Genomic DNA, 13,178 nt, shown 5'->3' with positions numbered 1-13,178 from the left:
CCAGTTTTTGTGAGTTGCGTAAAAATAATGATGATAAATAATCGCTCGGGACAGTCCATTTACATGAAGTGCTCTCCTTTTCTGGTATTGTGAGATATTCTTCTTCTCCTTCCCATGTGTGCTGATACTTTGTTCCTCAGAGGTGGTGACCCGAGTTTGCGAGCACTGAATCGCGCAGCCTTCGGCCTACTGGTTTTATTGACAGAAAGACGAGTGTCTGTTTAGTTTCCGATTTAGAAGGAGTTTGATAAGCATTAGATGCCGGACTTTCCTTGAAAAAGCACATTCGTCAACTCAATATCGGTTCTTAAGTTTGCGAAGCATCGATCGAAGAGTGAGTTTAACAATCTTTGCCTTTTTTTACATTCCGTATGTAATGGGTTCATGTAACCCCAAACTCATTTCAAATTGAAAATTCATTTCTTTAGAACTGCTTTTTTGTGTTTAGTTTGTTGTCCTTCCCCGCACCTTTGATTAGCACGCTTGGCTACGTACAGTGCCAAATAAGTTCTACGTACGCACATCCAACACCTCCAGCCACTGGAGGCCCCGCTATGTTCACAACAGTGTAACGACAACAACAAAATTGTTATTTCTTCAACCGAAACCAAAAATCACCAGGCTGCATTGAAGCGGGGCGAGTCCCCTACGCTTCCTGCAGTTTCATCTTGCCATGAGCTCAAAGCAAAGCATTGAGTAGAGATAGCAACATGTGCTTTTGGTCAAACCCTTATAACTTAAACTGGGTCACAAAAAATAAAACCACAGCCCGCAGGGGGAGCGTTCCGTTTGTGTATTTTTTGTTCTGATGTGGCCACTCCAGATGCCGTTTCCTCCAGGAGACTTTATTTATTCCCGACGGTTTGAAGAACGCTCTCGTCAAGTGATTCACAGGCCATGCCGTCTCGTTGCCACGGAAACGCGGGACCGGCTTTTGCCAAGATTATTCCGGCTCCCAGCGGGGTGCCAGGCGGCCCGCGATGCTAACCAGAGGTTCGGGATGCTTAAGCCAGCACTGGTCGAGGGACGTTTTGCGTTTCAGCAACACTCTTGTCTTGGTCGTGTGCGATCGCTCAACTAGAGGGAGCTCTAGAGGTCCCCTCTAGAGAGAGGGTGTTTGGCCTAATCTTTCACGCTGGCCACTCGTCTTGTTTGTACCGTTGGGTGGATTAAGAAAGTTGTGCCATGTTGTCAGCTGGACTGCAAGTGCAGGGTGGTTGCTACACAGTGGCAGCATGCTTCGTCACATTTGTTTTGTCGGGTTGTGTGCACGTACGTTTGAACTTCTTTCGCGCCGTGCGTCGCCAACCGTGCTAATCGGAGGGGCGGGTGAAGGACAACACCATTGTCAACATCTGAGAAGACTTAGCAGATTCTCGTGAAATATATTTCTTGTTTCCCTGCCCCCCCCCATTCCGGTATTGTTTACTGTGGCAGTTACCGTTTTTTTTTTCAACAAAACAAGCTTTGTTAAGTGTCGTTTTAGCGAGCCGTGTATTTATTTTTTCAGGGCGTGTTGCCAAATAGGTTACATTAAGAGCCCGATTCACTTGTGAGATCGTGTTCATTTCGGTTTAAATTTGGCAAAAACATGCAAATTGCTCCATAACGGAACAGTGTTCCCTGGCCATAAAATATTAGTTTATTAAGCACAGTTCTTACACAAGAGCAAGTGGACGTGAATTCCCGCTCAAAGGAGTATTGATGCGGTGGGTCTTCTAGAATTTATAACCCTGAGCCAGCGGTGGAAATTGCACATTTCTATGGCAGGGGCGAGTATCTCCGTTGAACAACCCTTGCCGTTGACTTCACCAAAATTGATACTCGTTGGAAGGCCGTTGAAGAAATAAGCAACAACAAAAAATGCACAATCCTTAGCATCAGGTTCAATCTGCCACGTGGCCTTGCGTGAGCCTCAATAGACCACTAAAACGTGCAACCCCCGGCAGAGCCGATCATCGTTATTACCATACCGTTATTACCATACCGTTATTACCATACCGTTATTACCATATCTCTATTATCATATGGTAATTTGTGCATGTGCACAGGGGTAGTCACGGTGAAGGAGGGCCTGCTGAGTCGCACGGCAATGCAATGTGTTAGCCGTTGTTGGCACGTCCTCGTGGGAGCGTGCCGCAAAGGACCTTCGGCGCGGCTGCGATTAAATGCGAACATCTCCAATTGGAGCAAAAAGCAATTTTCGGCCGTCTTTCTCGCGGTATCGGCGGCACGACACGGGGGCATCGCGGTATTCCGGGCCCCGTTATTTAGTTTGTTTCTGTTCCCAGCGCTTGGTCTAGAGCAGTGGCGGCTCCTGCAAAATCTCTCAGGGGGGGCAAATGTCTGGATGATTGATAAGGATAAGGTCCACCCATGCAATGGATAAATTAACAGCTTAAGCATGTAAAGGCAACTTCACCTCTTTAATATTAATGAAAAATAAAGTGACTCTTACAATACATCTTGTTTGTTTGTTTCTATACTCACTATTAAAACAAACCACTCAAGTTTATTTTTATTAAAGATTCCACTAGGTGGCGACAAATTATATTGTTGGATGAAACGTGCTTACGTATGATGACGTAAGCACGTATGATGACGTAAGCACGTTAGGGCGAGCCCTCCCGGAAGCCATAGAGAATGCATTGCAGCGCCCCCGTTCGAAAAAAATCATCTTTGAATGTAAGTCTATGGGACCACTCGGGGCGATTCCCAGCTGGAGGGAAATCGCCCAAAAAGAGGCGGTACTCCACAGAACGTAGCATGACGCTGATTGGACTATATCCAGAGGCACAGTGACGGCTAGCGTGACTGTGGTTGAATGACATTGGTGGTGCGTCGCCCAATCGCCCTAATGAAGAAACCGCCCCTGGTCTAGAGCAAGACTTGTAAGCCAGGCCATGTGCCGTGATGGGGGCGGGGGTGTGGAGGTGTATTTTGGTATGTTTGCACAGACGGGGAAGGGGGGCTATCAGATGCGGCAGTGGGCTATCTTTGCTCTGTCGTAGAGGCCACGTCTGGTTAATTTCAAGGGCACGTGCCAAATGCTGGCGCGTGTCCCATCATTTCGTCGGGCGGATGGTGCCATTGTTTGACTGAACGAGTCTCTTGGGGGCTTTATAACTAAATTCTCAAAAGAACGTAAAAAAAATGCCACGGGTGGCACGCAGACTCGGAGCTGGTTGAACGCTCCCTCGTTGAGGATGCTTCTTTGAACCGGGAACAATATCGTTTCTCCGTTGCTTGTAACCACTTCCCCCCCCCCCTACCCCCCAATCCCCCAATCGGCTTTCTGCAATCGACTGGATTCGTTGTCCGAACGTGAACGAGTTTGACCGCTGCGACGCGATTTGGGTGAATGCCGTCGTCTGAAATAACTGCAGAGGCGGTGGGGGGGGGGCGTGCTTCCTTTGGAGAGAGGGGACGCTGTCGGTCATAGTCAGAGGAGAAGAGGATGGCTTCGAGTGTGGTGGGGTAAATTGTGGGTATTCCCACCTCTTCCAAACGCGTCTGGTCAGTATGGAGGAGCTCCCTCGACTGGAGGTGCTTCCACCAGCAGTGGTGTTAGCAAGCAATTGCAGGGCTGTGCCTTCATAGTTTTTTTTTCGATTTAAAGCTTTCGTGACTGCAGGGATTCATCTTCTTGGTTCTTTCGGTAAAGTCACGTAGAAGGGAAGTAATAAAATAATAAAAATAACACATAATAAAATAATTCTCACGACGTTTCGGCCACAACGCAAGCAGCCGTCCTCAGGTGAAGAAACACGGCCCGCGCAGCGGCGGTGTGACGTCACCGCCCCGCTCAGCCAATGAGCGCATACCCCCCCCCCCCCCCCGCGAACCGACAGCTGGCAGTGTGAGGTACGGCGCCTCCGATTGGACGATTATTGACACGTGCCCACCTAGCGTGGCAGCTGCACGGGCCGTTAGCTCCCATTGCGATGTGCTCTGGGCTCACAGGCCGTTCAATAGAAAAGCGCACTGCCCATCAAACGCAACCCCCGGTTTGACGCGGAACCGGTCGGTGGAACTCCCCCACACAGGCAGGGTTCGATCGTGCTAAGTAAACGCGCCGTAGGCCACGTTTATGCGCGCACGACTACTCCGTCCCCGGGAGGGGGGCGTGTTTGATGTAACGATTATTGATTGGATATTGGTTATTGGTCGTAACGTTGCCTCTGACCAAACCACCCGTAATACGCGTGTCAGATCTCGGAAGATAAGCAGGGTCGGGTCGCATGCACGGCCGCTACTCGCAAGACGCGTCGCAGGCTGCCGCGTGGCTACGTTGTGGGCAGCTCGGCGCAGGCTAAATGAGTTGACTGTACTTCTATGGCCCCGCTTCCCTTGCCCCCACGTTTACGCTCCCCGCCTTCACCAACCTGCACTGATTTGCTGTGACTGCTTTACGCAGTGATTTATCCAGCAGTGGTTTTGCAAAGAGCTGTACACGTGCATGAATTCCATAGGACACTAATTCACATTCACTCTCTCCAGTACTTTGTTCATCCTGCAGCCGATCCATCCTCTCTGGGGGGGCGGGGGTCCATAAAATGAGCACCACTTTGTGGACAAGTCAACGGCTGTGGAATGTAGAATCGCGCCCGCCTTGAGAACGTGGAATTTCCCGCCATTGTGCCTCGGGGGACCGTGAACAGGAGATAAGCGATCATTTGAGCGGTGCGGGGGGGGGACACAATCGCTCCGTTCGTTTTGCTTTGTCATTGAAATTTCGACTTGCGAGGTTTTTTCGACCTCATTTGTGGAACTCGCCCGCTCGTTGACCGGCTTGAACATTCTCTTTTTTTACCTCCTCCCCTCCACAAACAGCCCAAGGCAGAGGGCATCGCCCTTCTCACCACCGTCTACAAGCACCTTAACCTCGTCGAGAGCGATTACTTCGGACTGGAGTTGGAGCCCTACACCAAGTGCGGATTCACGGTTCGTACCGAGCCGGGACGTTTTCGCATTTCGCGTATCGCGTCCATCGAGCAGGTCGAGGACTCGGTGACACCCGCGGGGTTGAGTCTCATTTGCAAGAGTGACCCCCGTTGGGGGGGGGGCGGTGGGGGGGGTGGCATTCGTGTGCCAGCAGTGGGCGACGACTCCATCTTATTTTTCGATTTAAAGCTTTCGTGACTGCAGGGATTCATCTTCTTGGTTCTTTCGGTAAAGTCACGTAGAAGGGAAATAATAAAATAATAAAAATAAAACATAATAAAATGATTATTTTATAAAACATAATAAAGTAATTATTTTATAATGTTTTCTTTTTATTATTTTATTATATCCCTTCTACGTGACTTTCCAAATCGAGTGATTTTCAGGTAATTTTTCGAACGCGGCAATTTTGCTCCCTCGGCGCCACGTCTGGACCGTGCAGAAGAGGAGAACCGATGACGTCGGGGGATCTTTTAACGTCTACCGTGAAGCAGAGGGCGCGTGTTTATTGTGGTTCTTACACACTGCAGTGTTAATCAGGGCGGTCGCAGGATTCGAACGGCGAACCCCCGCATCGCTCTCCTGTTCGGTCGCTGGGCCGTGCCACTGATGATGATGACGACGACGACGAATACAGGAGGAGGAAGTTGCGATAGTTTGACCGGGCCTCTGAATCACCAGAGGGATTTCCCAGCCCCATTCTGTGGCTGAACTTCTTTCGCACCGTACGTAGCCAACCGCGCACCAATCGGAGGCGCAGTGTGGAGGGGATGAGCAGGAGAGAGGTCTGTCGACCGAGGAGCAGCTGGGCGACAAATAAAGCGGCCGGGATGGGGAGATGAGCGTAAAACGTTGTGCAGATGACGAAAGATGACCAAAAACCGCGAGACATTGAGAGAGTTGATTGCCAAAGCATCGCAAAGTCTCTCACAACCCCCATGGTTAAGAGACCGATGGTGCGGTTGAACATCGTCGTCGTCATCATCAACATCATCACTGTTTCATCCACTGCTTGATGGAGGCCTCCCCAATCCTGCAATGTATCAATCCAACTGGCACCTGTGGAACCAGCTGATCTCATCATCGCCCTTTCTCCTCCGCGGAAGTCCTCTCCACATGGGTTCCACTCCCGACGATGATGACGACGATGCTGCTGCTTATTGTTACCTTTTTAAAGCTCCCTTTCAAGGAACGACAGTAGTTTCAGCTCCAAAGGCTTTTATCCGTCGATTTAAAAAGTGTCATCTTGTCAACGTCACCGTGCCTTGATGCACAGGTGGACATTCCACACGACAAAAGTGGTGCCTTCCTCAGGTGAAGAACAGGTCTTAGAGTCGCGGCTCTAAGACCTGTTCTTCACCTCAGGACGGCTGCTTGCATTGTGGCCGAAACGTCGTGAGAATTGTATTTTATGATGCTTTATTTTTATTATTTTATTATCTCCCTTCTACATGACTTTACCGAAAGAACCAAGAAGATTAATCCCTGCAGTCACGAAAGCTTTAAATCGAAATTTAAGAGTGGTGCCTGTAAGACGACCAATGTTGGCTCCCACAAAATGATTAACATTTTATTTCCCCATCCCCCCCCCTGAGGCTGAAGAAATCGTAAAAGAAACAAAACAATTACGGAGACACTCTACGTCCAAATTCATTTAGCCGCAGCGGGATGCCCAATTTCAAGTCGCCTGTTTATGCAGACCACCCTTTGGCAAACGGGTTTGGCGGTAGAAACCCACGAGCTTGATGGGATCACCCTGAATGCACCCGACAATGTGTGACGTCGTGCTCGCGGTCCCCTGTTGTGCCCCCCCCCTTGCCCCCCTCCCTTGTCTCTCCAGGTTTGGCTCGATTCCCAGAAGCCCATCGCCAAGCAAGTAAAGAGTAAGTAGATGGCCCGCGGCATCACCCCCCCTCCTCCTCCCGAGCACCGCAATCGGGAAAACGCAACGCTCCGTGGGTGTAGCTATTGGTCAGGTGGGGGGCCCAGGGGTCAAGTGGGGGGCCCATTGGTCAGGTGGGGGGCCCATGCACCAAGGATGGGGCCCCACTGGTCAGGTGGGGGGCCCACAGGCCAAGTGGGGGGCCCACTGGTCAGGTGGGGGGCCCACGGGTCAGAGGGGTCACGAGTCGCCAGATATGTCAAGAAAGGGCCAATTGGCTAGAGGGGGGTGGGGGGCCCATTTAATTTCTTGCGGCAGGGCCCACACCGACCGCGTTAGGCCGCCGACATCCGCTCTGAGTGAGTGGCACTGAGCAGCCCTTGTGATGAAAGCACTGCAACACCACACATTGTGTTAATGTAATAATCGTCAGGCATGTAAACGATGCGTTGATCCATTGATCGAAATTGTTTCTTTACGCTCACGATGCACGCGTGAGGTCGCCGTGTCGGTGAGAATCGTGGTGCATTGATTGACGTACGACAGGTGGTGGATTTCACGTGTGCTTTGTTCACGATCGTGAAATACCTTGTTAAAGGCCCTGTACTCGTGCTCGGCAATGTTATTGTTTTATATCTCTCATTTTTGTTGCTGATGCTGTGCTCGCGCAGCCCACCCCCCACGGATCTCCCGTGCCGTGTAAAATATCCCGGGCGAATGGTTAAACGGGACCAATCGTGTAACAAATTCAATCGACTCGAATTAATAATTTGAGCCGGAACAGTCCAGAATGCGTTTCTAGGAATTAGTTTTTGACGTGGCACATCCATCTCGCTCGATTTTTGCCCTCGCGATACTGCAGCGAATTGTTTTTTTTTCCATAAACCCGCTTGCAATATTTTCGGAATGCAGGGTACACTATTATATAATTGTCAAGGATGGGCGTTACCTTGTGATCAATTGGTCGTGCCTTTCGCCGGTAATCCCTACTCCAAGGCAGCCTGGCAGCATTCCGGAAACTATCGACAGAGAATCTTAGTTATAATAGAGTTTGTTTGGGTTAATATAAACGTGTCGTTAAACCCGCCACCACCCGACACAGCCAATTAGTACACATTTGTAAATGTTGTGGATTTACTCTCCAACACACTGGTGTGCTGTACTAATAACGAATTGGCCACGTTCTGTTTACGTGACAAACCTCACGAATTGGCTGTCGGGTCGTGGCGGGTTTAAGGACACGTTTATATATTTACGCGATCTAACCCAAAACACCTCTATTATGGATAATATTGGTCCCGTAAGTCAACGTGTTAAACAATCTTCGCCATGAGTCAAATAATAATTTTGTAAGTGTATGATGCAATGGATGTGTTGAGCCAGAGAATCGATTTAAGTTGCGTGAAGTTTGTTATACACGTGGCGCATTTCCGACACAAATCTGCCACCAGATCGCATGAATACTCGTCCACGTAAACATTCTATACAATTTTTATCTTTTGTGTCTTTTGGTAAAGCCACGTAGATAGAAAAATCATAAAATTATCACGACGTTTCGATCGCAACACAAAAATATAGCGAGAGCTGCCTGGCTACATTTTTTCACCTGATGACGATTGCTTGTGTTGCGATCGAAACGTCGCGATAATTTCATTATTTTTCTATCTACGTGGCTTTGCCGAAAGACCCAAAGGATATGAATTCCTGCAGTCACGAAAGCTTTAAGTTAAGATTCTATAAAATGTCACGCTCATAGTACATTGCAATGCTATGCTAATTAGCGCCGTGCATGCTGACGTGCCTGTACATACGTGCGTGCGTCTGTGTATTCTCTTCCAGAGCCAAAAAACGTCGTTTTCAAACTCGGGGTGAAGTTCTTTCCTGAAGACTCGAGCCAGCTGCAAGAGGAAATCACAAGGCAAGGACCAGAACACTCAGAGACAAAGATCCCATGTAGACTTTTTTTTGTTTGTTGCGGTTGCACCCGATTCAAGAGCCGAATGGCTCACAGGGCTATACCTAATAAATGAACTTGAACTTGACTTGGGGGGCAAGGACTATCTAGCGAGTAGCACCTAATAAAGGCCGCCACTGCACACGAGGGTTGCGGGTGGCCATCACCACACCCGGCTTGCATTTGTCTCTCCAGCGGCGATGTTTAACGTCACCGGCGAAGTCACCCTCTGCCCTCTTTGCTACGAAGCCCCCTGTCCGACTCGTGACCACAAGCGGGCTTCATCTTGCCGTATTTCTCCAGATAGATGGGACGTACTTTTGTTTTTGTAGTAGTTTGTTAACAAAATACAAACGTTGGAGGTTTGGGGGGTGCGTATTACAATCAGCTTAAAACCTGGCCACCTGGACACGCAAGTTGGGGTTACGCACATGACGTGGGCTCCTGTGTGCAGTCACTGCTGGGACAGGCTGAGATCGATTGGCACGGTTGGCTACGTATGGTGCGAAAGAAGTTCAACTTATGTGCACACGTACAAGCTCGACTTCACTCGAGGAGCCGGTTTAATCGCGGGCGGCCGAAACCCAAACTTTAAACCCAGCTGTGACCTCTGAGCCAACTGGTGGCCGCCTAAGCTTTTGTGTTTTTTGGTTTGCGCTCCAACATGCCTCTCACTCCGCTGCTCTAATTCTCTTCCGTGTCCGTGCTACACGCCAATCGAGCATTATTCGTGTGATTTCTCCCATCTCTTGTGCCGAACTCCACCTCCCCCCTCCCCCCGCCGTCTCATTCATTCATTCGTCCGTTGTCCAACTGGCGTGGGGGCCCCCCTGCTCTGTGTGTGCAGGTGCTGGCCTGTGGAGATCTTCACACACAAACTGTTGCCTTGGTCCTCGGCAGTTTTTAATTTGCCGCCCGTTATCCCCGTCAAGCGCAGCAGCGTGACCTTTGAAACGCTCCTTTTTTGCAGTTTATTGACTGAGCTAATGCATTCTCCTGCAGATGAACCAAAGGGCATTTACGCGCCTGTGTGTGTGTGTACTCGGTACGTGCGAGTGTGTGTGTATGTGTATGTGGAGTTCGATTCCCGCTCACGGCCAACCAGTGACGATAATCTGAATGGGTCCTGGACCTCCCCTAGGTCGACTCAGCCTTAAATGAGTACCTGGTGCGGTGTGTAAAAACATCGCCACCTGGGAGACAAAGGCGGTCAGGCGTGGTGCTGGCCATCCACCCCATCATGTACTGTGCTGGCATTCATAGGTGCTCGCTAACAGCACTTGCCCTAACAGTCTGTTTAGGCTATGTGGGGGATCTTTGTCTTTGTGTGTGGAGTTCGATTCCTGCTCACGGCTAACACCAGTGACGATTATCTAAACCGGTCCTGGGTCCTTAGGTCGACTCAGTCTCAGATGAGTACCAGGTGCGATTTGTAAACATCGCCACTACGGAGACAAAGGCGGCCGGGCGTGGTGTTGCCCACCCACCCCTTCGTGTGCTGTGGCGGCCTTCATAACAGCACTTGCCCCAACAGTCTCTTAAGGGCTATACGGGGATCTTTGTCTTTGCATGTACTGTGTGTGTGTGTGGAGCTATATGTGTAGGTATACAGAATACGTGCATGTATGTATATGCCTATGCATATTCCAGTGTCTGTATGTAGGTTGTACGCATGTATGTTTGTGCTTCGACACTCCTCGTGGCCTCGAGGCGCACCTAGCCTGGTACGAGCACCAGTATTCCGTTAATCGGGGATGTTGTTACCGTACGGCGCGACTACATTTGAAGTGCCGTAATCATCGGTCGGTCGCTTGACCCTGGCCGGAGCGTCGCATTCCCCGACGAGACGATGCCGGGAGACCCAGCAGCTGTCCCCGAAGCGCCGAGCCGAGCCCGGTGCACGACCGCGAGTTGTTTGACATCGGCCTCGTCAGCGCACGTCAAACGCGGTCTTCTCCGTCACGGCAGAAGTGTAAAAAATAAAATAAAAAAAATAATAATAAAATGCCGCAGGAGCTCTGACGGCACAAATCTGCTCACGCTGGGAGAAATAAATTAAATCCTGCCCGGCACAGACTTAATGCAGCGGGCAGTCGGGCCTAATTTGTTGAGTTGCCGAGCGACTGACAAAGGACAAATTTGTCACCGTGGCCTTTTCAAAACTCGGGGAGAGGACCCCGGGGTAAGGTCGCGCATTTCCGAAGCAGAAATGGAACCGATGCAATTTTCACAACCGGGGCCCGAGTGAAAGTGCACACCCTTCTACGCAAGCAGTCGGGATCCGCTGGAGATTTTCGTCCCTCGGGGTTTCTATCGCGAGACGTCCACGCCGCCAGCGCCGCCGAGGATTTATCTTGGCCCAAGTTTATTGCCGCGATGCTGTGGTCTTAAGCTTGCAAAATTGGATTCCGATGCCACTCCTGGCCTCGCCCCCCCCTCCCCTTTTTAATTTCACTGCAAAACGCAATGTCTCAATGAAGAATCACCATGCTTGCGTTCTGATGGAATCCGGCGCTGACAACTCCACTCGCTTCCGCCGAGTGGTAATCTGCGGAAACACCCCGGGGGGGAGGGGGGTGGGGGATGCGAACGCTCGGCAACAGAGCTGTCTGAGCGATGAGAATTCAGCCGGGACGATGTTTCTCGGGAACGCGTGCGTCGGCCCAAGAGAAACGCAACGCTCCATTTAAAAGGGCTGTCGCCCGAAACGTTAAACCCCGTGGCGATCTTAGACGTTCGTTGCGGTGATTTGTGCATCGCAAACGTACGTCGTCGTAGTTTTGTTCGCATATTTGTTGAGCGGTTCGGCCCGCTTTTTTGTTCATGACGATGGCGGTTTTCATTTGAGCACGCCGCAGCGGCAACGTTTTTTTGTTGTTTTCGAAACGGGACGTTCAGCCGCGGGTGACGTCTCCACGCGGTCAGGGGCCGTACGATTTCTATTATCTTACGAGCTCCAAAGCATGAGCACATTTCCTTTGCAGCGGCGGCTCTCAGAGTGCGGTTCCCCCGGACCATCGGCAGTCTTGCGACGCTCCGCCACGTGGTCTGCAGGGCTGTGATGCGAACGCAGCTTGATCCGGAAATAATGACGACCTATATAGACCTTTTTTTTCAGACAATAATTCATATTTAACTCGTGATATTTTATTTAAAAATTAACTTGGGTAAACCGCCCTGATGTAACTACCCTAACCCGAAGATCTAAATGCTCCTCCCTACCCCCTGCCTAACAACAAGCCTTACAGCTGCGTTTACATTTATATTTTGTTACGCTTCGGTAACATGAATAATTTTATATTCGTGGTATTTTGAGAGAGAGGTAAATGTGTTTTGTCAGCAACGGTGGAGATCTGGGCGGTCCGTGGAAATGTTTGAGTTGGCCGCGTGGTGTGCGGGCCCAAACAGCGTTTGAGAAGCACCGCTCTGCAGCGTCTCAATATGCGTACACGTTTTGATGCTTACGTATAAACAATTTGTCTTGCTTCGTCTTATGATACCGGAGGAACAGCACCGTGGTGAGAGAGCCCTTGCGGTTGAGGCTAACACGGCGGTCTGTGCGGTGCGTCCCCCCTACCTCCACCGCGTGTGTGTGTGTGCGCGTGTGTGTGTGCGCGTGTGTGCGCGTGTGTGTGTGTGCGTGTGTGCGCGTGTGTGTGTGTACGTGCGTGTGTGTGTGTGCGTGTGCGTGTGTGTGTGCGTGTGTGTGTGCGTGTTGCACAGGTACCAGTTCGCGCTGCAGGTCAGACAGGACCTCCTTGCGGGTCGCCTGGTGGCCAGCGAGATGTCCTCCTCACTCATGGCCGCGTGCCTCCTCCAGGGTGAGTGGAGTGGAGTCGCTCACGGTCGGTCGGTGAGTGTGTGAGCGATTCAGGGTGAGTGAGTGATTCGGAGTGAGTGAGTGGCTCAGAGTGGGTGAGTGTAGAGTGATTCGGAGTGAGTGAGTTATTCGTGACCTTAAAGTCATCCGCATTTGACAGTAACACACCGTACCCACTCTCGTGTTCACACTCTAACGCAGGCTCCCGATCGTTTACTTCCACCAGGCAGCCAGCCTAAAGCTCGCACGTAAACAAAAGTAACTCTCGCGCTCCCCGCATCGCTCGCACACAAACACGCGAGGCCTGCGTGCAGTCCCGTTGGAGCGAAACGCCTTTTGCCTTTTATCCGTGCTGGTGCGGGGGAAGCAATCGACAGATCCTATTATTCGCGACTATTTGTGGAATCGCTGCTGTTAACCTCAAAACATCGGAGAGGTCAGCAACGAGAGAAAGGGGGCCCATTCCGTCCATCAAGCTCGTTGTGTCAGGAAACTACGGACAAGCTGTGAGGCAGCCACCCACCGTACCAGCGCCAACAATTGCCCAAGCTCTGCGATCCGCCAGTAGTGGGGTGATG

The 13,178-nt window shown here is 50.7% G+C and overlaps 1 protein-coding gene across 1 annotated transcript in view; it reads left to right on the top strand.

Moving 5' to 3' along the window:
• Positions 1 to 13,178, top strand: part of LOC144732519 (FERM, ARHGEF and pleckstrin domain-containing protein 1-like) — a 101,954-nt gene that overhangs the window by 33,214 nt on the left and 55,562 nt on the right. Inside the window, 4 exon segments of the mRNA XM_078613926.1 lie at positions 4,834 to 4,944; positions 6,785 to 6,827; positions 8,666 to 8,744; positions 12,504 to 12,601. Coding sequence (XP_078470052.1) covers positions 4,834 to 4,944; positions 6,785 to 6,827; positions 8,666 to 8,744; positions 12,504 to 12,601 — 331 coding nt within the window.

Source organism: Lampetra planeri, chromosome 43, assembly GCF_965212315.1.
Source record: "Lampetra planeri chromosome 43, kcLamPlan1.2.h2, whole genome shotgun sequence".
Lineage (NCBI taxonomy): Eukaryota > Metazoa > Chordata > Hyperoartia > Petromyzontiformes > Petromyzontidae > Lampetra > Lampetra planeri.
This window is presented reverse-complemented; position numbering and strand designations above follow the sequence as displayed.